This window comes from Lathyrus oleraceus, chromosome 7 (genome assembly GCF_024323335.1).
Source record: "Lathyrus oleraceus cultivar Zhongwan6 chromosome 7, CAAS_Psat_ZW6_1.0, whole genome shotgun sequence".
NCBI classification, from domain to species: Eukaryota; Viridiplantae; Streptophyta; class Magnoliopsida; order Fabales; family Fabaceae; genus Lathyrus; species Lathyrus oleraceus.
In genome coordinates, this window is record NC_066585.1 from 179,290,232 (window position 1) to 179,317,432 (window position 27,201).

Consider the following 27,201-nt stretch of genomic DNA (forward strand, 5'->3'; position numbering starts at 1 on the left):
AAATCGAGTGCAAATTTGTTTAGAAAATTAAATCAATCATACCAAAATTATCAACACAAAACACGTTACTTGAAAAATACACTGTTTCCTCAAATTTTGACAATTCAACCGATTTGTCTGTATTCTCAAATAAATTCATTCTGACTGACATTTTAGGTGTTTATTCATGATACAATGTATGTAATGCTATGCATATGATGCAAAAATAAAATGAAATCAATTCTGTGAAAATTGAAATATGCCCGGACAAAATTGGGGTACGACAGGGCCAAGCATCTATGGAATTTGGTGGTAAAGTCGTAAACTACGTGAAGGCGTTCTTTGTTAAAGAACTAGGGAAATATTTCATCCTCAAGTTTTCACTGTTCACCAAATCCCCTGCCTCGGTCATGTATCTGGCTATATGCTTTATAGTGGACTCACTAGTATCCCCTGAGAATTTGGTGAACTTAGGGATTTTACAACCCCTTGGTAATTCTGTTTGCAAGACATACTCTGACAGAGGAGAAGAATAGTTTGGCCGTCGAAGTCTTGTGTTTAGACCATTCTGGGCCATGATTCTCTCTATCATACTGGTTAGGTCATTTTCCATCATGTTGTCCCGTCTAACCCTATGAATTAATTCGACTGCGTCCTGGTCTCTATTAACCATTATCACTCTCCTAGGTGGTTCTTCAGGGACTTCCCGTCGAATTGGCTGTTGTTCCAATCTTGCCCCCATGACTCTTTCGTTAGGGGCTTGCCTTTGTGGTCGAACCTGATCTATCGTTGGTTCTTCGCCCTGGATTATAACCTGGTTTGGCCTGCGTCGAACACCAGGTTGTGGGGTGCCTAGAAAATCTGCTATGCGTCCCATCTGTGCTGACAACTATTGGTATGTTTGGGCGTTGTCAGTATTAGTCCTATTCACATTCTGTATTAACGGAGAGAAAATGGTATTCATTTCTCTGGCCAGAACTCCTACCATATCGTGGTTACTGGCATCCATTTGTTGTCTAAAGGCTGCCTGATTATTCGTTGTAAGGGTAGGTAGTAGGGTGGAGATCCCTTGTGATTGGTTATTTCGATTTGTGTGGTTCGTGTCGGATCAAGAATTTTGGATTGGCGAAATAACTGTATTATGTGGTTGAGTATATATGGAAGAATTGTTTTGAAGCCCTGCCATGACAGTTGATGGCATTCCATAAGGGTAATCTCTCACAGGCCTAAAGTTTTCGAATCCTGGTGGCCTAGGGGTTGAAACTGCTGGCATATCTGTCGCGCCTGATATGATAGGCATTACTGTCGAATTATGCAAGGCCATGGATCCAGTCATGGTATGGCCTGTGCATTAGGGATTTCAGTGGACACATTAATCGAATTTGCTCTAATTGTGCCTGCTCCTTGGGGGGAGGACTGTTCCCCCTGGCTGGTTGTATTAACCATCTTTTTCGCGTTTTTTCCGTTGGTTACAGGTTGTGAATTATTGGCTATCCTGCCACTTCTAAGGATCATACAACACTAATTTTTTAACCAAAAGAATAACGGCAATTTTGCGAACAAAACAACTGTTGTAATCAACAATCCTTTTGACACCGTCCCACTGGGCGTGCCAATTTATTTACCGGTGATTTCTGATAAACAACCGCTAGTCTTCCAAATTTGTATATTTTTGGTAACTCGCAGGATCGACTAGATTAATCATAGGACATGTGTCTTAAGAATTGTTATTACTATGGTTTGACTCATAGTTACGTTTGTTTCTAATTTGTGAATGACAAAAGTGTTTAGACAACAATTCTAAGCGAAATCCCCAGCTAACAGACTCATAGTTTCTCAGAAACTTATTATTTTCTCAAAACTCTCAAATAATCATATTCTCTAAAAAAAACTTTTAAAAACTCGTTATTATAATTGTGTCAGACCATCAACAAGGTAAGGATAAACATTTCCCTCAATTTACTCAAAAGTGACCATAAATTCACCAAAAGGACCCTAATGTCCCAAGATGCTCCAAAATACCACCAAATGACTCCCGAACTCCAAAAACTCTAAGGAATGCTCAAAATCTCGAAAAACACTGAAAATATTCGAAAAGACGAACAATCTTAAATCGCCCGAAAAGTCAGAATCAGGTCGAAATAGGCCACCGACGATCGACCGCCTCCTTAAGTGGCGCGGCGCGACCCACTCAGTATAGAAGGTTGATTGGATCCCTGTGTTACTTATGTAATATGCAACCGTAGTGTCGATATTGTGAGTAAATTCATGAAAAGATCAAAGGTGTCTCACTTGACAGCAGTCAAGAGGATCCTAAGATATGCCAAAGGATCGATTGGCTGTAGAATTTTCTTTCCCGCGGAGGACACGGGAAGAAAATGCAATTTTCTTGGTTTTACCATTCCAATTGGTGTGGAGATAAAGAGGAATAAAAGTCTACCGCTGAATACATCTTTATGTTCGGCGGAACACCAATCTCGTGGTATTTGAAGAAGGAACCGATATTTGCACTCTCATTTTGTGAGGCAATGTATATTTTCAATTCGTTATGTGCGTGCCAAGTCGTGTGGCTAATGAATCTATTGAAGGATATGGAAAGCAATGTGGGTGATGATGTTACACTCCTGGTTGATAACGTTTCCACGATTAATCTTGTTAAGAACTAAGTTGCACATGGGAGGAGCAAGCACATTGAGATGAAGTTTCCCTACTTGAGGTAACTAGTTAGTGAAAGAAGATTAACATTGAGATATTATAGAAGGGAAGACTAAGTGGTTGATTTGTTGACTAAGGAAGTCACAAATTATGTGTTTAAAAGGTTGAAGATGAGAATGGACATGGAAGACTCTGAACACTTGAATTAAAATGGTGTGTTAAGAGTTTTTAAGTAATTCAAGTGCTGTAACCGGTTAACACGGGTGTGTAACCGATTATAGGTGTTAAAATAAGTCAAATAACCTGAAGAAAAGTGCTTATGGAGTTGGTGTAACCGATTACCACTGTTTATTGTTTTATACTACCTCCGTTCCTATTTGTAAGAGACAAACATAAGAAATCACACAAACCAAGGAATATTTTTTTTAATTAATTTTTCTGAAAAATAAACTTGTACTTCCAAAAATACCCCTAAGTTAAACATTTAGTAGTATTAATGTTATAATTAAGCCAAATGTTGATATAATAAAAATTGGTCAGCATTTATTCTATCCAAAAATAATTACAACAAAAAAATTGGCTTTCCACATTCTCATCGTGAAAAATTAGATGCAAATTAAATTTCCTTTTTTTTTTTATATATCTTCCCACCAAATTTTAAAAACCAAAATAATCTTCCCACCAATTTTGGTAGTATATTTGTCTTTTTTATATAAAGAGAGTTGGTGTTTCATTTCAATCATACTAGAAATTTAGTTTTCATCTACTAGAATTAAGTCCAAATCATTAATATCAATGGAAACTGAATAGGTTTGGCTTTAGATACCCATTATGTGTATGGGGAATATACATAGCACGTTCTTTTCAAAACATTAATGCCCAATGAATAATAAATATTGCATTTTGTTTACTAAGGGTATAAATGAGATTTCTCAATTAATAAAATTTAATTTTATAATGTGTCTCTTATAAAAAGGACCAAAAAAAAGTTACAATTTGTCTCTTACAAATAGGAACGGAGGTAGTATTATTTAGCCGCTGTATTAATATCATAAAAATATCATTGTTATAGTTAATGAAATAGTAAAAATTATTCTCACTCTCAATTAATTTTTCTTTCAATTTCTCTCTTTCTTTCTACACATATTTTTTCATTATTCATCATTCTTGTAATTTCAAATTCTAAAAGAGTATACTATACTTGTTCAAGTGAATGAATTTTAAATGCTTGGATGTTATTATGTGCTAGCCTAATTTGTGCACTATTTATGTTCCAAAGGGGCAGTATTTGTGGCTCCTGAAGATTAAGTAGGTAATGTTTAAAAATAATTGTCGGTTTAGTATAATTGTTATTCCTTAGAATATATTCTTGTCTATTTTCTTAAAACATATTAAAGGGCTTTTTGCAAACAAAAATATATTAAAGGATTATTAAAAAAATATAAAACATATTAAAAGATAGGAGAAGATGGTTAAATGTTAAGAAAGTATAATTATTTTAAAATGGTTGAAGTAGAATATTTTAATTTTTGTAGGTGAAAACATAAATTAACATTAACTTATTTAACTCTTCTAAAATAATAAGAACAATTGTATGATACCCCGGTCACTTGTCCATACTAAAGGGCCACCGTCGTGCAAACACTCCCTTGTTAGAGAATTTGCTAAATCAATTTTCCTATTTTTGTTGTTGTTGTTGTGTATATTCTACAAGCACCTTAACCTTTGGGTCATAATATCAAACACTTATGGTAATGGTTCATCAGTATCACATATAAAAGTGATTTTAAAAACTTAAAAAACAGAAATTCAGAGTTATGAACTTAAGATTTAAGTCCTTAAGGTGCTCCTAATGGTGAACATCTATAGGCATGTTCAAATTGACAATATTACAAACATTTGACATGCTAAATTGCTAGACAGAAATGTAACATAGATGCCAAATAGTTTTTTTACTGTGACATATGCTTTCAAGATCATTAATAGAGACGATCTTCTTCAACTTGACCCTCTGCAAAAAAGTTTAAAATCCATTAAATTTTATGTTCCCTGCCAAATACAAATATGAAAAATATAATCTTGTGCCAAGCTATAAACAGATTGTTCAAAATATTGTTTTTCAAAGCTATCTATTATACTATGTAGAATAGATACCTCTGAACAATTTATCAAATGAAACATATCAATTGATATATCAATTGAAATAAAAAACCATGAATCAGAACAAACCAAAGATGCTTTTGATTTCAAAGCAGATTTGGCTGCAATTGAATGGAATTCTCAATTATTAGGAAATCAGAGAATGACACATATTAATTGAAACCTATAGGGAATTCAGAAAAGTCTTCAAGACTAACCTTGGAGATTAATGGCCAGGTTTGCTTGGGAATCAGCTAGAGTGTTATAGACCTTTAAACAATAAAAAATATAGTTAAAAACATGTTATTTGTTAACATAGGCAAAACCATAAGGAATTGTAATATAAAAATCCCAGAGAAAGTTAATCAGAACTGAAAGTAAAAATTCATATAATTTAAGAACCTAATGTCATTGGTGCAAGTGATCCCTAAAAAAATAACTAGATGCCAAGCTTCTATTCACAATAATTTAATTATTCAAGCATTTGGAAATGCATTCCTCTATAGCATTCATAGACATGCATGCAAGTTAAAAAATCTTTCTAAAGCAATACCCAATTGAGACAGCGGCAACATTACTGACCAAATTGCTAAATAAATACCCTAGAAATGTGTTTGATGTCAAATATGCGAAAGTTATTGCTCAGCTCCAAAGCTTCATCACACAAGCTCCTTAGACGCGGGTTGTTAATTCTACAGGAACCTTGAAACTGTTCAGAAAAGAAAAATTTATACTAAGTGAATAGTAGCAATGAGGTAAATCTTAAACAATATCAAACCAATTAGGAGGAATATGAAACTAAATGAATCCAAAGGAGCCTTTCTGTTTTTGGGAAGGGAATAGTTCCTATGGTTGTTATTGAAGAAATCTTGTCATTAGTTAGAATTCTCAAATCACCATGCAATATTTTGTGAACAATTGCACTGTGTTTTCATGTTATCAACATTCACATGCACATTTAAGTTTAAGTAATGAAATAAAGCTTTCTGTCTTCCTGTATACCACACTAAACAATAGAAAGAAAAAAAAACCTGATCGATAACAAGCTGGGAGTCTCCTTGCACATTGATGTTCTTACATCCTTTCAGTATTGCTTGTTGCAGTCCTAAGATTAATGCACGATACTCAGCAACATTGTTTGTTGTATATCCCAGCCCTTGGCGAAAACGATACAGCTGCGGGAGGAAACAAAACATGAGTAAGCTACATCTTAAAGAATATAATCTAATTGAATTGTTGCATGAGTTTAATACCACAGTCCCATATTCATCAAACAGTACAGCTCCTGCACCAGCTGGTCCAGGATTTCCACTGCATGCGCCATCAAACTGAAGGGTATAAAAACGCTGCAAATAAGATATAGAACTTTAGAGTTAACAAATGATTGTGAAAACTATGTAGAAGATTTCCAAAAATGAAGAAAAGCAAGCAAAGCAATTCATGTGGATCGTGGTCAGTAAGCAACTGTATATTGTACTGTTAATTGTAAATTAAATGAGAAGTTGTGTGAGAGTGAGCAAATATGTATTGTGCATGTGTAAGAAACAAACATCACAGTATTGAACTAACTTAAAAATAATCGTTCATAGTTGGAAATATGAGCATATATAAGAAGATTAATTACTCACAGTTACATTTATATCTATCTATAATCAAATAAACAAATTAACTGTCACATTTTTTAATTTATTTTGAGGAAAAGTCTTTGTGTAAATAGTAAATTCTTAATGCCAAAAGAGAATCTAAATTCTAATATTAGGAAAAGTTAAAGTTTAACCTAGCAAAGTAAGTATAACTTTTTTAATAAATCAAAATAAACTAAAAAGAAGCTTGAAAGCCAATCAATTACACACACAGAATCGCCATCGGTGAATAAGTTTACTCTGTGTGTTGAAATGAAAATGCTAAAAACATTACATCATGCATTGCATTGAAGAGAGAAATTAAAATGCAATAGATTACTTCTGCTATAGAAGAAACAGTAAATTTGTTAGATCCTTCCATTAGTCACTAACATTAGAAGTAAAAACTCAAACTCAAAATCAAAATCAAAATCAAAATCAAAATCAAAAGTTACTCTAGTTTGTTTAAACAATTGATCGATCATTGCTTTATCGTAACAAAAATGCTAATCAATCACAAACACAGAACCGGAGCGGCGAATACAACCACCGCCAAAGGAGAGGCGAGGAGTACGAAACTAAATTTTTTAACCGAAAAAAGTCATAACGTTTTACTCAGTGTGCTTTCAAACAAAAATGCTAAAAAATTTCATCATACATTGCATTGAAGAGAGAAATAAAAATGCAATAGATTACTTTAGCTGATACCAGAAACAGAAAATTTGTTAGATCCTTCCATTAATCACTAACATTAGAAGCAAAAACTCAAACTCAAACTCTAAATCAACATCAACAAAAAATCAAAATCAAAATCTACGGTAGTGTGTTGAAACAAGTGATCATTGCTATATTGTAACAAAAATGCTAAAGACGTATCAACATGCATTGCATTGTAGTTTCAGAGAAGAAGAAAATAGCGGAAGAAGAAAGAAGATGAAGAAGAAGATGGATCGCTCACCTCACTCATGATTTCTCTCTCTGCTTTTCAACTCCAATTCTTGCTCTAATGCTTGTATAACAAACTCTGTAAAAAGTAACTATGGTAAGATTTCTAACAAACTCTGTAAAAAGTAACTATGGTAAAATAAAAACTAACTAGGCTGTAAAAAGTAACTATGATAAAATAAAAACTAACTAGGGTAACTCTAGTGTGTACGGTGGTAGTGATACTAGTAATAATGGCCGATAATGTAAATCTTGTGTCACTCTAATATTGTTATTTTTTGAAACTTGATTTTTATTCTCAGACTAACGTAAATTCTTTTCTTATTTCACACTCTTTTTTCATAATACACTTCTTTTTTGATATTTATTTATTTTATTTAATTTGTTTAATATTTTAAATATTAATAATATAATTTAATAAATACTGTTAAAATTAATTATTTTAAATTAAATTATGAATAAAGTATCTAACAATTTTTACCAATAATACTTTATAAAATTGTTTAAAAATAAAAAATTATTATTATACTTTAGTTTAAAGAAATGTTACAAATAAAATAACTAAATTTTAAAACAAAAATAAAGAAAAACAAATAAGTCATTTTTTAATACCAAAATATTAATATTGCAATAATTTAATTCACATCAGATTAAAAATAATTTAATTCTCATTTAATCTTATTAATTTGATACATTTAATTTTAATGTAATAAGAGAATTTAAAAAAAATAATCACTTTTTTTTTTAAATTTAAATTCTAAAATAACCTATTTTTTAAAATAATTACGGAAATAATCACTTTTCATTACGTATGCGTCGGTCTAACTGGTGAATCTAATTTTCAATGAACACAGACGTTATTTGGTAGGGCGTATGCATGTCTTGCAAATTTCTAAATGAACATAGACATCATTTGGTTGGGCGCATGCATGTCTTGAAGCCAATTGTGTTGGCGCATGCATACACTACATCATGTATATGCGTCAATGCATGTGGGGCATGCACTATGCAATATTTTTTTTAATTTTATATTTTATATTTATAAAAAATTAAATTAAATACTTGAATGAAAAATAATGATTAATATTATAATATAAAGTTAAAAATACATAACAATTGACAAGAAAATCAATGACCCGCACGATTGAAACGCTCCCATGTTCCATATCTAGGTGCATTAGCCTGTTTACGAGGTCTCCCACGATTTCTCTGAGGTGTTTGGGGTCTTTGAGTGGCGACATGATGCAATGGTGGCTGGTGTGAAGGTTCGGTGGAAGGTCCAGCGATATTTGATAGATTTGTCATCATTTCTCCGCAATAGTTAGAGGGTTGTCGCCAACGGTGCTTCTGTAATAGAGTTCGGTGTCCATGTTGTCGTAGTTGAGTCGTTGTAGTTTGGTGGATTGTGGACGATATGGTTTCCTGAATAGGGACATTGAATCATTTTGGAAACAAAGCAATGGCTCATGTGGTGTACTAAAGTCAAACAATAGTTGGGTGTTGCGGCGATGAGATGTTTGGATGTTTATTAGTGGGGCACTACGATGGCATGACGTTGAATCGTATGAATCATCCCGGCTATAGGCTATTGTGGTGGCTGTGTATGGTTGTTGGTGGTTAGGGTTTAATTCCTGGTTTTGAGTTTGTGTGTGTGACATGAATTGGTTGCGAGGTTGAGTGTTTGGTGGTTATGTGTATATGGTAAGGTGATGGTGTGAAGTTGGTCGTTGGGTTTGGGTGGGTTGACATTGTTCTTGGATGGGGATTTGTTGTTGGACGTATGATAATGAAGCTCGTTGGCATGGATCAATCAAATACCTTGGCTCAGACACAACTTGTTTGTTCCCTATAGTGATATATTATTCTTTGTACCAAACAACACTTTCTTATGGGTCTCATACCTATCATTTTAGAACATTTGTCCATCTTGTGAACCAAGAGATGTTTTCCTTGATGCCAAACATCTAATTCGTTCTCTTTGGTATGACATGTGTCCATCTTGTGGCATGCCTTTGTCCCTCCACCTCTTAGTCTGTACCTCTTTACTCTTGGTTTCAAAGTCAATTTTCCTCCACGGTACCCCCAAGCCACCATGTTCTTTTGGTACAAGTTACACTATTCATCACTACAATCATACCCTTGAAGTTATGTTTGTCTTGTTAGTCCTAGTTGCTTAGGCAAACACTTCCTTATCTTCCCTTTGTTTTCGTGGTTCCGTGAACTATAAATGCTCTGACTTTCTCATTGCACCGTGAGAATACGTAGGCATGAGGATGCAAATCCTTGGTCAGCATAACCTTGATCATTCCTTCTTCTTCCTTAGGACATCATCCATTCATCTCTATGATGCATTCATATTCTACCTTCATTCACTCCATGTGATATACTCTCTTTGAGTCAAATACATTATTTCTTTGAGCTTCATACATACTCTAGGCAACAACCAGTGTCCATCTTCTAAATCAATATCCCTTTATTTTTGGCTTGACGCCCGTATACCCCTATTTTGGCTTTATGCCCGGGTACCCCTTTTGTTTTGGCTTGATGCCAGTTTTTCCGTTGGTTCAGACGTACCTACCCTTTTGGAGTTCAAACAATATATCCTTTGGTTCAAACCATGCCTTTTATCACAACTTCTTTTCACCTCCCATCATTAGTTATATGAAATACAAAGCTCTGAATTCCTTATTGCACTATAAGGATACGTAGGCATGATGGTCCCAATCCTCACCGAGCACTTTATCTATTCTTTTCTTTTTTCCCTTTTGCGAGTAATCTTTAGATATAACACCCATTCGAGAAAGAACAATCAAAATGGTTCTCATTGAGTACAATGGATGTTAGGATTGCTAACACTTTCCCCTTGCATAACCGACTTCCTTACCCATATTTCTCTTTCCCCGGGTTTTATCGATGTTTTCCTTTTCCTTCGGAAATAAATATAGTTTGATGGCGACTCTGTTTTATGTTCGAGCATGTGATGCATTCGGATATATTTTCGTTAGCTTCATTTATCATCAAAACATAAGGTTAGATGCATAACCAAATCGTGTTCTTACAGTGAGAGGAGCATGAGCACCTCCCCCACTTTAACTTTTCTCACCATTAGTCTTCTGCTGAAACTTATTCTTACCTTTACCATTAGGAATGTAAGTTAGGAATGAGCCTAAGGGGGGGGGGGGGGGGTGAATTAGGATTTTTAGATATTTATTCGGATTTGATGGATAAGGTTCTTTTCTTTTCTGGATTGGTATGATGTTGAAAGCGGTGAAGTGCGGAAAGTAAAGAACACCACGATGTATAGTGGTTCCCCTCACAGATCGAGAGTACTCCACTCCCCTTTCAACACGAAAGAGAATTTACTATAATGTTAGATCTCCTAAAACAAGCCTCTAACTAAGTAATCAAGAACAATCCTCTTGAAAACTTAACACACAAGAAAAGAAAACAATCCTTCCTTTTCTTGACACTTATATCCAACAATCCTGGATCATAAGTAATACACCTAAAACCAAACAATCCTTGGTACTTAGGATTTTACAAAGTAATTGAATGAATAAATGAATAATTGTATTATATAAGACTTTAATCAATTGATTAGAATCTTCTTCTCTTTCAATATGAAATTTCAAAACAAAATAATCTCTAAGTGCTCAAGAGTACTTTTGAAGAAAATGATATGAAAATTCTTTTTCAAAAGTATCTTAATATGAGAAATAGATGAAAATGAATGTATAGAGATTTTGCAAATTGATTTGAAAGAGGTGAGATTTGAAATGAAAATATAAGGATTATTTATAGTATGAATGCATCCCTTCAATCATAACATGACAATGTTTAGAAATGAAATCAAATAATTGATCATGAAAAGATGCAAGCTTTTACCATGAAAAGTTATGATGAAATGGTGCAAAGAATGGTGAAATAATTTTTCAGATTTTTCAAATTTTTTCCAGCATCAATCGATTGTCACACATAACCAATCGATTGACACAACTTAAAAAATGAAAAAATATACTAAGATCAATCGATTGACATACAACATCAATCGATTGGTTCAGTTTGAAAAACGAAAAATTCTAAAACAGAGAGTTTGATCAATCGATTGTATCAAGGCATCAATCGATTGACATGTCCAAAATACTGAAAAAAAAATTCTAAGTTAAAAAACTTTTGAACATGCAATTTTTTAAACAATATTTTAAAATGAATAAACATGATAGAAAAGATTTAGAATGATTATTTTAATGCAAGATAAAACTTTTGAGCACTAGGAGTATATTGTCAAGAGTTTCATATACCTATATTAGATCCATGAAAAACTTGAGCAATGTTGAAGTGATCTTCTTTTCCATTCTTTTGTTATGGAGAGCTTGATATGTTGTCTTCATCAAAATCTTGTAGGAAACTTATCTTCACATTCTCCCCCTTTTTGATGATGACAACCAATTAGTAGTTTGAACTCATACTCCCCCTATCGTCTTAGAAATTATCACATACAAAACTCCCCCTGCATTAAACAATTCAAGCAGAACACATATACAAACATCTTCTCCCCCTTTGTCAGAATCAAAAAGAAGGGAAAAGAGACACAATAATTGTTAAGAGAAAATTTAAGCATAAGACCACACACAAACGATGTTTAATTAGTACACCATAAGTAACTAGATAAGACATGCAGATTATAAACTAGGGATGAGAAAGCAACAGAATGAAAAACATAACAAAGTCATAAACACCATAAGATAGCCAACTACTGATTGTTGTTTCCATCATTAGATCCACCACCGGGATAGCCACCATCCTGAAAACCGCCACCTTGATAGCTACTACCTTGAAAGCCAGCTTGAGATAACTCCCACCGATCCATTCTCGATGATAAATGACCAATCTCGGTCATAACATATGTGCGTAAACCTTGTAGATAGTCCATAATCATTTGATTTGAGGGTTGATCTGGTTGAACTTCTGTAGGAGGGTTAAACTCATTATCATTGTTGGCTTCTTGTTGAGGTTCTTCATCTTCATTATCCAGATACTTTATCTCAAGAGTCCTAGGATTAAAGATGACTCCCATCTTCCGATTGATCTTTTTGATACTAATCATAAAGGAAGGTTTTTCCATTGAAAAACACAACTCATTTTCCAGATTAACGTTGAAGTGTCGGAAAATCTTGGTCAATAGGTGAGCATATGGTAGACCTTCGACATGCTCATCATGAGACATCATATGAGATAGGATTGAATGACCCCAATCGACATGAAAGTGAGTTTTGATGGAATAAAGAAGCATCATTTATGGATCGGTGATAGTGCAGTGATTTGAAAATCTTGGAACAACAACATATACCAGAAAATAGTCTAACATCCTGTCATCAATAGAAAATTTTGCTGGGGACCAGTAGACTCGTTCCGGGTTATCTCCTCAAAAACTCTTCTTTCTCTTGTTATAAAATTGATGTTCAGACAACCGACTTAGACTATAGTAGAAAGCATGTTTGCTATAGTTTTCCCATGGAGTAGTTGTCCCAACAAATTTATGACCACCAGGAGGGATTTCAAAGATAGCACAAATATCAGCTGCAGTTAAAAAGATTGGGACTCCTTTCACTACAGATGTTAATTTCCCTTTCTTCTTTACCATATTGGAGTAGAAAACCTTAACTAGTTCAAGGTAAAAATTTAAATGGCAACCAATTAGGTTACACAAACCTAACTCCTCAAAGACATTAGGAAAGGTAAATACTTCTTCAGGAAAAGTAACAAAAGTGCTATACTTAGGCTTCATAATTTTTTTTTGGAAGAAGAAGGTTTCATACCTTTCTTGTTGATGTTTTGTAGTGAAAAGCCTTGATAAATATAGAGAGCCTCTTGAGGAAGAAGCTTTGCCTTTGCCTTTGCCTTTGGATGATAGTTGAGATGCCGTGAAAATTGCTTGGAGTGAGAAACAAAAGATGAAGCAAAAACCCTTTTGAAGAGAAGTGTAGTCGTGAATGCTGAATTGTTGTTTGAGGAGAGAAATGGCTTTATGGTGATGGAATGTAGTAATGAAAATCAAGTAGTTGGACCAAACAACAATTAAAAGCAATGAAAGAAAATAAAGTGACATAAAGAGAAGGAATATATTGGTAAATAGCATTTACTAGAGAATAGGAAAAGGAGAAGGAATAGGAGAAAAAAAAGGGAAAGGACAAAATAATAGTAAATGCAATAGGAATAGTGTATCAGAAAAATCAGAAATCACATGGCCATAAGTACATTTGGAAGAGAATCACGCGCATGCTGAACAAATAAAGCAAAAATTTAAAAGGATCAATCGATTAACATGCAAGACCAATCGATTGGTTATGTGAAAAAGTTAAAAAAAATAACAAAGACCAATCGATTGATGTGGGAGATACAATCGATTGGTTGAAAGCAAATTTATGAAGAAAATTAAAAAAAATAGAGAACCAATCGATTGACTCAACCCATGTAATCGATTGTAAAAACTTTCTGTAAAAAAAATTGAGAAATTAAGAGGGACCAATCGATTGACACCCTACCATTAATCGATTGACACAATTTTTTTTCTTGAAAAATACTTAAATTAACACATAAACAAACATACTTATCATAGTAAAAACATTTTAATAGCTGTAAATAATTAATTACTAAATATTTAAAAGAAAGAGTGCACATTTTAAATTTTGATGTTATTTGATGAGTTATATATCACACTCATCTAGAATCCCAAGTTCCCTCCGAATTTTGTAAAAAGGTTCTCGTGCCAAAGGCTTTATGAAGATGTCGGCAAGTTGATTATGAGTATCCATAAATGTGACTTCGACATCTCCTTGAAGCACATGATCACGAAGAAAGTGATGTTGAATATCAATATGTTTGGTTCTTGAGTGCATGACCGGATTCTTTGTAATGTTTATCGCACCAGTGTTGTCACAAAGAAGAGGAATGCATCCAAGATTGAGTCCGTAGTCACGGAGTTGTTGCTTAAGCCAAAGTATTTGAGCGCAACAGCTACCTGCAGCTATGTATTCTGCTTTGGCAGTGCTTAGAGCAACACATGCTTGTTTCTTGCAAGCCCATGAAACTAATGCATTTCCAAGGATGTGACATGTACCACTAGTACTTTTTCGATCAGTTTTACATCCTGCATAGTCAGCGTCAGAATAACCAACCAATTTGCAAATACTACCTTTAGGATACCATAGGCCGACATTTGTTGTTCCCTTTAGATATTTCATGATTCTCTTAATAGCGGTGAGATATGATTCTTTTGGACTGGCTTGAAAACGAGCACAAAGACATACACTAAACATAATATCAGGACGGCTTGCCGTCAAATAAAGTAAGGAATCAATCATACCTCGATACTTTGTTATATCAACCGAAACACCTGATTCATCTTGATCAATATAAGTTCCGGATCCCATCGGAGTAGACATTGCCTTGCAACTATCCATGTCGAATCTTCTTAACAACTCTTTGCAGTATTTTGATTGATTGATGAAGATGCCATCCTCCAGTTGCTTAATTTGAAGTCCAAGAAAATAATTCATTTTACCCATCATGGACATCTCGAATTCTCCTTGCATCATTGATGAAAATTCTTCACACATGTCTTTGTTTGTTGAGCCGAATATGATGTCGTCAACATAGACTTGAACCAATAAGGTGTTGCCTTTAATCTTCTTAATAAACAGGGTTTTGTCGATTTTACCTTTTTCAAATCCCTTTTCACAAAGAAAGTTGCTGAGACGATCATACCATGCTCTAGGTGCTTGCTTTAGGCCATAAAGAGCTTTCCTCAATTTGAAAACATGTGAAGGATTTTTGAATTCTTCAAAGCCCGGGGGTTGTTTGACATAGACTTCTTCATTGATGTAGCCATTCAAGAATGTGCTCTTGACATCCATTTGAAATAATTGAAAGTTTAATGAACAAGCATAAGCAAGTAATAAACAAATAGCTTCTAACCTTGCAACTGGAGCGAATGTTTCTTCAAAATCAATGCCTTCCTCTTGATTGTATCCTTGGGCGACCAATCTTGCTTTGTTTCGAACAATTATACCATTCTCATCAAGTTTGTTCTTAAACACCCATTTGGTACCTATGATGTGTTTATCACTTGGCCTAGGGACAAGTTCCCAAACTTGATTCCTTTCGAATTGGTTTAACTCTTCTTGCATAACAATTATCCATTGGTCGTCACTTAAGGCTTCATCAACCTTGGAGGGTTCAATTTGTGAAACGAAAGCCATATTTAAGCACGCATCTTTGAGATTTAATCTAGTTGCAACGCCTTGGCTGATGTCACCAATGACTTTATCAATTGGATGATCCCAATGAGTTCTCCATTCCTTAGGTAGATCATTATCATTTGCTTCTTGCTCATCTTGATGTTTTGGTTGATCACCCTTGTTTCCACTTGAAGTAACATGCATTGATTCTTCAATTTTTAAAGTTCTTTTATTATATATTCTAAAGGCTTTACTAGTAAGAGAATATCCAAGAAATATACCTTCGTCAGACTTCTCGTCAAACTTACCTAGGTTGTCTTTGTCATTGTTGAGGACAAAGCATTTGCATCCAAATATGTGAAAGTAAGATATGTTGGATTTCCTTCCTTTGAAGGGTTCATAAGGAGTCTTTTTCAATATAGGTCTAATGATAATTCTATTACTTACATAGCATGTCGTGCTTACCGCATTTGCCCAAAAGTACTTTGGAAGATTTGAGTCGCTTAGCATTGTTCGTGCAAGTTCCACAAGTGACCTATTCTTTCTCTCCACCACTCCATTTTGTTGAGGGGTCCTTGGTGCTGAGAAATTATGAAAGATTCCATTTTCTTTGCAAAACTCTTTGAAGGAGGCATTTTGGAATTCTCCACCATGGTCGCTTCTTATGGAGGCAATAGTTAGCAATTTCTCATTTTGGATTTGCTTCGCATATTTCTTGTACGCCTTGAATGCGTCATTTTTCTGCACTAAGTGTAACACCTCAAAATTTGCCCTCCTCTTTTGGGACTAGCTAATCATATTGCATATCATTTTTAGGTCATTAGGCATTGCATATTGCATATCATGTGGTTACATTGTGCAAGCTATCTTCCCAAGTCTTGGTCAGAGGATGAGGAAGTCAAAGTGCAGCCTAGGGTTTATTGACTGATCATGGGCCATCTGAGGATTGGACTGTGAATTAGGGTTTCATGATTCTCAATGGATGTTGGTCTTCATCTTGATTGCAATGGTACATCATCATCATCATGGTTGGTTATCATCAGAAGAATCAAGTGTGGAGGCAGATTCCTTGAGATTAGGGTTTTGACCACTGGTCAACCCTAATCAGTCGCATTGGGCCAATCAGGGCATAATCAGGAGATGGGGTTTATGATGGTTATGGGGTTCATTCTATGATTATATTGTGCTTATGGAAGCTAGGGTTTCACTCTTGAGCCATTTCAGTTGAAGATTGGAGCTCAGATTGATCTATGCATTGCCAGATTCATCTATCAGATGAAAAGTCAATTGTGGTCAACTGTACATGATCTGATGAATTTGGAGGTGGAAATGAGTTGGATACACTTCATTCATGTTGGAACAAGTGTTATATGACATCTCAAAGCTTAAGAATGAAGAAAATCAAGTCAGGACAAGAACTGCCAAAAATAGAAAGTGACTTGTAATTGAAGTTTCCAAAAATGGAAAGTTTTTGACCTCAAGACCACGTGTCCAAGGAAGCTTCAAATGAAAATTTGTTCAACATGAAAGTTGTAGATCTTGTTCTCACCTTTCCAAAAAGTCCAAGAACTTGAAAATCCCATGTATGGTTGGAAAATTATGGCTCAGTGAAATTCAAAAATGACCCATAATCAGGAGGCCATAATTTCCACATGGTTTGTCCAAATTGCAAGTTCTTTATATGCACAAACTCCATTTGACATGTACTTTCATGGTGCATAATTGGATTTTCTCAAAAGTGGTCAATGCAAAAAGTCAAATTTCAACTGGACAGTTAAATGAACCAGGGGCAAAATTGTCCAACTTGTGAAATAATTGGAATTTTTGAGTGGGGATTTTTGCAACACCTCATAAATGGTATTTGAAACTTGTTGGAATCATCATTACATGCCTAGGCCTTGTGGTTTGGAATTTGACTTGTAAAATGAAATGGCAAAATTGGATGCATAACCATCACATAGTGAATTTCTAAAATACACATCCAATGAGAGTGAAACAAGTTGCAACAGCTCACACATGTCATTTGGAGAGTGTGTGAGCTGTCCATGAGGTGGCAATGAGCTGGCTTTGGAAAGTACCATTTTGCCCTTACTTGAAAATTAGCCATTTTACTAATCAATTCAATTTGGCTAATGAGTGTGATTAAGCTTGGATTAAGCAGGAGTATATAAACATAATCATCCACTAATCATAACAGAAACTCACACTTCCCAAAATCAGATCTGAAAACTCTTCATTCTCTCAAAATTTCTTCAAGAACACAAAACCAAAAACTCATCAAACTTCTTCAATTTTGGCTCAATTTGCGAAATTCTTGTTGCATTAATCTTGCCTCATCATCTTCTACATCTGTTTGAGCATTTCATCATCCAAATCGCACCAAAACACGACTGTTCAAAGTTGCATCGTTCATGGCATTTGAAGATTTCGCGTGCTAGGAGCTACTGCAGTTGAATATATCTCTTCTATTCATCTTCCTTATTGTCCTTCTTCAACTGTTTGAGGTGGAATCACGAAAAGCTCATCAAGAACAGCACTGCACATCAGGTATGTCAAAATTTCGAATGTCACGATTTGCTCGATTGGCATGTGCTTTGTGTAGTACGTTTCACGTAGAATGTAGTGATGCTTTTGGTTTTAGAAATGATGAACTGTAGGCTAAGAAATCTTAGTTTGAAGTTTCGATCCAAAACCCTAACATGATCGATTCGCGTGATATAGCAACTGTTAGGTTAAATCGAGTTCATATTTGGATTCCACATGTTCATACGGTTCCAACGAGTATTCGTTTGCTCGTTTTGGTGGTGATTTGATAATCACGTGTTCTTGAGTGGCTGAGTGATGAAGATGATGATTTCTGGAATTTTAGAGCGTTTGATCCATGAATCCATTTGAAAATTCAAATAACCTGTTTCCCTCCCCCGCGCCTTATAATTACAGGAATGCCACTGGTGAAAATCATTTTAATTTAATTAATTCATAAAAATTCATTAACACCTTAGAAAATTCACCAAAAATCATAGAAAATTCAGAAAAATATGAGGATTGTTTCTTTGACTTCCTTGTTGACTCTAGGATTTATTTGACCTATTGGTCAAAGTTGTGCATGGTAATAATTTTGTTTGACTTAGGTTTGTTTCACATGTGCTCAAATTTGATACATTCTACCAATTCCAATGTGAAATGCTCATAGTTACAAATAAATGTCTGAAAATTTTTGTGATGATTGTTGACTGGTTGATGCTTATTTACATGTAAATTTCATGAATTTTTGATACCTGGTCTTTGAGATGTGAATTTTGGAACTTAGGTGTGACAACTTGTGTCACACCTCATTATGTCAACTTGCTGGATTTATTTGAGTGACCTATACTTGGTGAAATGATGTGGAATTTTGCATGGATGTTCATTAACATGTTAAGATGCTATGTGAATTTTTGTGGAATTTTATGTGGCATTTTCAATTTGATTGCTATTTTTCATCTCTGTTGGTCAAATGTGCAAGCTTGTGTGACATGTGTTTGAAATATCCTTGTGAAATGCTCATATGTTGTTGAATGCTTATGAAATTTGGTATGATAGTTGTAGACACATGATGTGACATCCCTGTTTTGGTCTCACTCATTTCTTTACTGTTTTCATTGAGTTATGAATTTTTGAAGTGAATGCATATGTTGATGTTGTGATTTGGAGCATGTAATTGTGTCTGTTTTTGTTGATTTTCATTGACATGGTTCCCTTTGCCCAATTAAGCTGAAATTTGGTGTGCCATACCTGGATTAGGTCCTGTTTAGGTGTAAATTATTTGAGGATTTTTGGATTTGTTTTGGTATGGAATTGGATGCAATAGTTCTGTTTGGATGTTTTGTGTTCCATTTGGCATAAGTTGGATTGTTTTGTGCATGGAATGAATATAATGAATGATATGGACATGGGACTAATTGTGTTGGTTTTCTATTTGCATTAATTTGACTTTGGTTAGAGATACATTGCTGTTTAGGAATTTTTCTTGCTTTTGGACCCTAGGCTTGGCCTAGTGGTCTAGTTGCTAACATTTGATTGAATTTTCAGGATGAAAAGGTGCAATGTGTGTGGAGAATGATCCAAGTCAATTCAATTGATGTTGTTTGATGTTTGTACACTAACATAACTTGGTTTTGTAGGTTATGAAGCTTGAGCTTGAGCTTTGAGCTTGCCTTTGTTGTGCATTAGCTTGTATAGTCTGACTGAGTAATACTTGCTGTTTATTGTTGTCTGTCTGAGTACTAACTGTGTTTGACTGTTTCCAGGTACTTTTAGTTGCTCAGTTCCTTGTGAACTTTTGCTTTGCTTTGCTTAAGCAACTTGCATTGAGGTATAACTTCCTAACTTCATGTAGTCTGGAGACCCGGTCTGTTATTTGACCGGGCAAACTGTCTGAAGTCCTCCTTAAGAGGCAATGTTTGTGATTGTTTAATATTGTGCCTAAGCAGGTAAAGTCCTTAATCAAGGCAATTGGTGGAAGGTAGGGATATGCAATCTATCCCCCACTATTCAGTTGAGTCTTCTCCTTGCTCCCATTACATGGTTGTAGCATTGAGATCACAAGCCCAAGATCTTGTGCAGTGCACATTGTGTCAGAGTCTCTGAGTATAGAAGGGTTCCCCCATTCTGGACCCATGCTCATTTGCCAGAAGCTCTCCCTGGTCAGGGATAAGAGCTGTGAGGTCTGATCCTCACTTCACCTTTCATCTGCTTCACCTTAGCCTCGTAATGGCAAGGTTAAGAGCAAACACAGCCCGTACAGATGACTTGCTGAGGCAGTCAAACCTATTGTGTGAGCCACTTGTTTGGTTATAGTGCGTGCTATGTGGATATCTGTTTGAGATGCTTGTTCTCATTTGATGTATGCGTGAATTATTTTGTGTGCTTGTATGCTTACTTCTTTCCTGGATAGGAGTAGTTTGCTTATGCGAGTAGGATAGAAAACTGAACTTAGGGTAACGATGCATGACAACACTAGGCTCGAGTCCAGCTCCCTGGTAGTGCGTCTTCCCCCGGTTTCTGGCTAGTAATTCAGTCCCTTTCAGGGGAACTACATCGCCCTGATCCTCGTTCCAGACGAGGTATGTAGGCAGGTGGTCGTGCGAGACCACTCCGGGCAACCTTTTTCTTTTTTGCGTGCGTTTACTTGTTATCTGATTGCGTGTTTGGTTCGGATGCCGACGTAAGCCCAGTGATTGGCTGTCGGGCTCCACGTTTGCCGTTTTGTGCGTGTTTTGGTTTGGATGCTGACGTAATTCCATCAAGTGGTTGTCGGGCTCCATGTTTGCCATCTGTTTGTGCGTTTTGTGTTGTTTGGCGTGCGTAAGCCGAACTACAGTGGCTCTGATTCTTGTTCCAGACAAGATATGTAGGCATAGGATGCGACGTCCTATCGAGCTCCCTTCTGTTAACCCCACATGCGTTCCCTGTGTGTGTGTGTGTGTGATGTTTTAGCAACCTTTTCTTATTTTAGAACGTGGATCCCGTCGAGTACGACGGACGTGAGGGGTGCTAATACCTTCCCCTTGCGTAACCGACTCCCTTACCCTTTCTCTTTGGTCGCAAGACCATTTCCTTTCCAGGTTTCTCTGAGCGTTTCCTTTCCCTACTTTGGGATAAATAACGCGCAGTGGCGGCTCTGTGTTGTGTTTTTATTTGAGTCCCGCCGGTTGATTTTTCGCAGGATGCGACAGCTGGCGACTCTGCTGGGGAGTTCCCGATGTAGACCTATGCTGGTCCATCGTCCCCGAGCGAGTCCTTCCTAGCGTTCTAGGATTGGTTTGGGTTGCTTATTGTGTTTTATTTATTGAATTTATTATTCTAACCAGTGTGTATCTATATTTGCATTAATGTCTGCATGCATCATACTATCATGTTATTGCCGTCCTCTGTGCAGGTGGTTCCTCTGTGTGGGGTGGGTGTTCTGAGTGGGGCTAAAACCCAGGCCCGAGTATACACCTAGGACTAGTGTGGTCTCATGTCGCCTCTTTCATGTTAAGTCTGAAGGTGAGAAAAACAAGAAAGGGGGGTTTGAATTGTTTGAAAAATAAGCGCTTTTGCAAAATGAAATCACACAATGATTTTATACTGGTTCGCTTATAACACAAAGCTACTCCAGTCCACCCGGCCAAGGTGATTTCGCCTTCAACAAGGACTTAATCCACTAATCTTGAAAGATTACAAACAACCCCTAAGAGAAAAGAAAATCTCTTAGTCCTCTCAAGTCTACAGACTACAAAGAGTCACTTGAGGAAAACAAATAAAAATAGATACAAGATGTGTAATCTAGAATGCTTCTAAGAAAGCAAATATTACAAACTTAAGAACAAATTTTTCACTTGATAAGCAAAAGCTTAGTGAAAATCTTTGAAGAACAAAGATGTTTTTCTTGAGCGTGATATAATTTCAGTATAGTTTTGGCTAGTGATTTCTTCGTTATTTACTGAATGAGATTTCTTCTCTATTTATAGGAGTTGAAGTAGAGTTGAAGTAGCGTTGAATCTATTGGATATTGAGATGTAATTACGCCATTCCATTAATAGCTTCTGCAGTAGACTTTTTCACTTAGAAGTGACTACTTACCACAATTAGTATCTTTTCTCTTGGAAGTGGAGATTAACGTCTCTTTCTAATTGAGGAAATCCATTTGCAGAACTTTAACTTGGCTTAAACGTTACTTCATCATGATTAACAATTCTGATTAGAGTCTTTGTGTATCTGGAGAAATTGGCTTCTGATGTTATTTCTTGAATGTTCAGATGGCGCTGATAACTTCAGAGTTTGCAGAAGACATTTGTTCAGAGTCAGAGCTTCTAGACTTTACTTCATGTTCAGATGCTTCTGATACTTGCAGTTTTGTCCAGAGTTTAGAGCTTCTTGAATGAGATTCCTCTTTAGATGCTTCTGATACTTGAGATTTTGCATCTGATCTTGTTTTGCATCTGATGACATCATCAGATTTATTTCTTCTTTCTTTAGAACCCTGCACACTTAGAAACTTTTCGTTAGGGTACCACTTTTGGTTTCATCCTTTGTTATCATCAAAATCATGGAATCTATTGTAGAACTATTTTTGTTCTTACAATCTCCCCCTTTTTGATGATGACAAAACAAATAAAAATTATCAGATGAAACATGAAAAATATTAGATCAGATAGACAAAAGCTCCCCCTGAGTTAGTACTAGGGAGTTCAGAAGTTCTTACCAGAGCTTTCCAAGTAATTAGGTTTCTGAAAACTTTCTGCAAATGCTTAACTTTAAAGTTAGAGTTATTTAATCAGAGCTATTATTTAATCAGAGCTATTTATATCAGAACTATTTCTATAATTGTTGCAGAATGCTTAAGGTTTTAGACATAATTTTCATCAGAGCTATTTAATAATTTCTCCCCCTTTTTGGCATAATCAAAAAGGCATAAAACATAAAAAAAATAGAGAGAAAAACACTTCATTAAACAAAAGCACAAAGGCAAGCAGCAGTCAAAACATCAGATTCAACAGAAATATCAGAGCTAAAAAAGAAAAGACAGAAGCAAAAACACTAGGCAAACAAAAAAAAAAATCCTAAGTGCCTAAGGGTTTGGAGGAGGAGGAAGTCTCTGTAGTAGCATGGCAAACATGTTCTGGAGGTTTTCATTCAGAGCGTCTTGCTTGTCCATCCTTGCCCGGAGCTCACTCTGATCTTGCTTGATCTCTTTCTGATCTTGCTTGATCTCCTTCAGAGTGTTAAGAATCAGAGGGATCGCAGAGGAAGACTCCCCCTGAATCAGAGCCTGCTGAGTTTCAGCTTCAGCAGCAGCTTGGGCTTCTGCATCTGCTTTAGCCTTGGCTTCAGCTTCCTGAATTCTCAGAAGTTCTGCTTCTTTTGCCAGGCGTTCTTCTTCCAATCTCTTAGCTTCTTCTTCAGCTTCCTTAGCTAATCTTTCTTCTTCTAATCTCTTGGCCTCAGCTTCTCTAGCCAGTCTCTCTTCCTCTAACCTTCTGGCCTCAGCTTCTCTAGCCAGTCTTTCCTGGAGTCTTTCCTCAGAGTCTCTGATGTAGCCATTTCTGACTTGTTCAGAGATACTCTTCAGCCTATAAGACTCAGAGGTCATCCAACTAATAACTCTGTTCCAGTGTGTCCTAACAGATTTAGGATCATCACTGACTTCAGAATTTTTAGCCAGAGACTTGATCTTCTGGACTGAAGCTTCTGCAACCTGTATAATGGCCTCCTCAAGGGTAGGTGTGATAATTTTAGGTTCAGGTTCAGGTGAATGAGGTGGAGAGTTTTGAGGGCTGAGATTTAGAGGTTGAGGTTCAGTTTCTGGTTCTGGCTGGGGTTCAGATTCTGCTTCTGGTTGAAATTCAGAATCTGGGTCTGGTTGAAGACTGGGGGATGAAGCATAGAGTGGGTTTACATCTAATGGGTCAGAGTCTGGGCTAGGTACAGCGGGAATTAATGGTGGAGTGATATAAGGTTCAGATGGGCGAATTACAGATGGTTGAGTTTCAGAGGGTGTGGTGGTTGTTTGTGGTGGAAGGGAAGTTTGATTTTCAGAGGTAATGGTGGTTGTTTGTTGTGGAATAGAAGTTCGGAGGGGAGAGGTTACTTCAGTTTGTGTTTGAGTTTGTGGGGCGAAATTTTTAGCATAAATTTCAGCTATTGTTGGGGAGTTTGGGTCAGAGTGTTCTTGATCAGAGGATTCATGATCAGAAGACTCTTGGTTAGAAGAAGGAGAAAGGTAAGGGGGTGATTCATACTCAGAGGATGATGAAGAGCTGTGGTGATATAGTTGATTAGGGTCAGAGGTTGTTGTGAAGTTACGGGCAATTTTTAGAACAGGTGGAGGTTGAGAGGTTCTAATGGTTGAAGGAGGAATTTCTGAGGTTGTAAAGATGGGAGGTGTTGGGAGAGGAGTAGAAGAAGCCATTACAGGTACAGAAGTAGCAGGAGGAATGGACTTACCAGAAGAAGAAGAGACTTTCAGAGGAGCTTTGGTTCCAGAGGATTCTCCAGTTCTGGGTTTCTTTGCCTTCCTTGCTTCCTCAGCTATCTTCTTCTCAGAAAGGCCTCTTTTGTATCTGACCAGATCTTCTACAGAATCCAGACAGTCTTCAAGGCGGAAATCAGAAACGTCAATGCCTTCATCCAGACGATCCTGAAGGTAGATGGCAATGGCATCTCTGGGTTCATTCTTGAAGAACCTTTCAAGGCCATGAGGCATCTTCCTCTGATCCTTCAGAGCTTCCCAGGTCACATTCATAGTGGGCTTGACTCTGATGTCCTTGATGATTCCCATACTCCTCAGATTTCTGGCATTCAGAGGCTTTCCAACGTCAATTGCCAGATCATCCATGCATCTGGTCTTCTCCAGAGCATCTACCAGCCCATGCTCAATGAAGATGTCAGAGAGTAATCTTCCCAGAGGAATGTAGGATCTGGGCTTCATATTATTCCTTGTTTCTCTGACTGAATCCCTCAGATATCTGAAGAGAAGAACAGGGAGGTTGATTGGAATACCCTTCTGAATACAGTAGAGGATGCACTTCTGATCAGCATTTATATAATCTGAAGAGTTGGAGGCTGGACGATGATGGATTGTTCCCAGAATGATCTTTAACCAAACTCGGAGGTTCTGATGAAGCTCCTTGTTCTTAGATGGGTTTCCTTCAACGTTTGCTTTGAAGATAGTAGGGTTAATGACTTCTGTAATGCGCTTGGACCTTGGAGGAATGTTGTAAATCCTTTTACCTCCAGCCTTTTCCATATTCAGCAAAGAAGCAATAGACGCTTCTGTGATAATGATCTTCACACCCAGAACAAAAGAAACGATGAACTCATCATCAGCATCTGCACATCTCCAGAATTCTTTCACCAGAAGAGGATAGATTGGACCATACAATCTGTTGAAGTAGGTTTCCCAACCTTGCTTGCGAAGATCTTCAGTTAAATCAACGCCATTTCTTTTCAAATTTTCAAAATCCACCAGCGATTCACACAGTACATCCAAACCTTCAAAGGGAGTTGAAAGATTTATGTGTTGTTCGCGTTCCAAAATGTGAGGTTCTTTGTAAACTGGGGTTGTGGTAACATCTACAACCATGGGTGTTTGAGTGTTTGAGGTTTGGGGGTTAGAAGCAGCTTCCATTTGTTGGGAGAAGTTAAAAACAGCTTGTTCTTGAGGATTCATGATGAAGATTGATGAATAAGATGAAGAACTGAGAAGGTTGCAGAGAAAACTTCGAGAGAGGGTTTAGGGTTTAAGAGTGAGTGAGAGTGATAAGTGTGTGAAATGTGAGAAAAGTGTTTATATACTAAGGGTAAAAACACATGCAAAACGACACACATACCAGCGTTAGCACAAAAACCAAAATAGCACGTTTGGGGGAAAAATGATTACAGCTCATTAATGAATGTCTAATCCCAACAGTAAGCACACTGCTCAAGGAGATTTCAAGCGTTCTGACCTTTGATTTCTTTTGACAGCTGTCTAGAAGTTCTAGGGTTAGACGCATGTTCCCCACGTGTTGATGTTTCTGATCTTCAGGAATACCAAGGGATTTCTGAAGATTTCTAACTCAGATATCTTCTTAACTTGGTAGAAGTATCAGAGTCAGAGGCAGAAGTGTATTTGTTTTTATCAGATTCTCATTTTACATGTTCAGAGCCAAATTTTACTCAGGACAATTTTTAATGTTCAGATTTTCTAAGATGAAACGAAATCTATCTTCAGCTAGAGGCTTAGTAAAGATATCTGCCCATTGATGTTCTGTATCAATGAACTTCAGCGTTACTATCCCTTTCTGAACATAGTCTCTAATAAAATGATGTTTTATTTCTATGTGTTTGGCTCTGGAATGTAGAATGGGATTCTTACTTAAACAAATAGCAGCAGTATTATCACAAAGGATAGGAATGTTACTCTCAAATATCTGTAGATCTTCTAGCTGATGTTTCATCCAGAGCATCTGAGTTGTGCATAGTGACGCTGAGATATATTCTGCTTCTGCAGTTGATAGAGCAATTGTTGACTGTCTTTTGCTAGCCCAGGAGATTAAGTTGTTTCCCAGAAGCTGGCAATTTCCAGATGTGCTTTTACGTTCTATTCTATCTCCTGCATAATCTGCATCACAATAACCAGAAAGCCTATACTCTGATGTTTTCTCATACATCAGGCCCAGGTTAGGAGTTCCTTTCAGATACTTAAGAATTCTCTTAACAGCTGTTAAATGAGATTCTCTAGGATCTGATTGGAATCTGGCACAAAGACAAACGCTAAAGAGAATATCAGGACGAGTAGCAGTCAGATAGAGAAGAGAGCCTATCATACCTCGATAGAGCTTCTGACAAACCTTGTTGCTTACCTCTTCCTTCTCCAGAATGCAAGTTGGATGCATGGGAGTCTTTGCAGAATTGCATTCAGACATATCAAACTTCTTCAGAACGTCTTTAATGTACTTGCTTTGATGAATGTACGTGACTTCTGGAGTTTGATTGATTTGAATTCCCAGAAAGAACTTTAGTTCTTGCATTAGACTCATTTCAAATTCTGCCTGCATTAACTTAGAAAATTCTTGACAAACAGAGATATTAGCAGAACCAAAAATAATGTCATC

The 27,201-nt window shown here is 36.3% G+C and overlaps 3 protein-coding genes across 3 annotated transcripts; all 3 read right to left on the reverse strand.

Annotated features, from left to right (window-relative positions):
- Positions 1 to 304: 304 nt before the first annotated feature.
- LOC127102752 (uncharacterized) lies at positions 305 to 856 on the reverse strand. Its single transcript, XM_051040090.1, has one exon. It carries the CDS (start codon positions 854 to 856, stop codon positions 305 to 307), a length of 552 nt encoding a protein of 183 aa, XP_050896047.1.
- Positions 857 to 4,352: 3,496 nt separating this feature from the next.
- On the reverse strand, positions 4,353 to 7,467 carry LOC127106777 (uncharacterized). The gene is made up of 6 exons (XM_051044084.1): positions 7,354 to 7,467; positions 6,027 to 6,119; positions 5,805 to 5,948; positions 5,375 to 5,482; positions 4,992 to 5,043; positions 4,353 to 4,645 (listed from the first exon to the last, which is right to left on the reverse strand). Exons 1-6 carry the CDS (start codon positions 7,360 to 7,362, stop codon positions 4,614 to 4,616), a joined length of 438 nt encoding a protein of 145 aa, XP_050900041.1. The 5' UTR covers positions 7,363 to 7,467; the 3' UTR covers positions 4,353 to 4,613.
- Positions 7,468 to 13,580: 6,113 nt separating this feature from the next.
- Positions 13,581 to 14,803, reverse strand: LOC127102753 (secreted RxLR effector protein 161-like). Its single transcript, XM_051040091.1, has 2 exons — positions 14,243 to 14,803; positions 13,581 to 13,622 (listed from the first exon to the last, which is right to left on the reverse strand). Exons 1-2 carry the CDS (start codon positions 14,801 to 14,803, stop codon positions 13,581 to 13,583), a joined length of 603 nt encoding a protein of 200 aa, XP_050896048.1.
- Between the last annotated feature and the right edge of the window lie 12,398 nt (positions 14,804 to 27,201).

Excerpts from the sequence above, each read along its gene's own strand:
- LOC127102753 (XM_051040091.1), bottom strand. The coding sequence starts at position 14,803 with ATGGATAGTTGCAAGGCAATGTCTACTCCGATGGGATCCGGAACTTAT. Across the intron at positions 13,623-14,242 it reads TAAACATTACAAAGAATCCG|CATGCGCGTGATTCTCTTCC; the intron begins GTCATGCACTCA and ends TTATTTGTTCAG.
- LOC127102752 (XM_051040090.1), bottom strand. The coding sequence starts at position 856 with ATGGGACGCATAGCAGATTTTCTAGGCACCCCACAACCTGGTGTTCGA.
- LOC127106777 (XM_051044084.1), bottom strand. Across the intron at positions 5,949-6,026 it reads TTGATGAATATGGGACTGTG|CTGTATCGTTTTCGCCAAGG; the intron begins GTATTAAACTCA and ends TTCCTCCCGCAG. Across the intron at positions 4,646-4,991 it reads CCTGGCCATTAATCTCCAAG|AGGGTCAAGTTGAAGAAGAT; the intron begins GTTAGTCTTGAA and ends ACTTTTTTGCAG.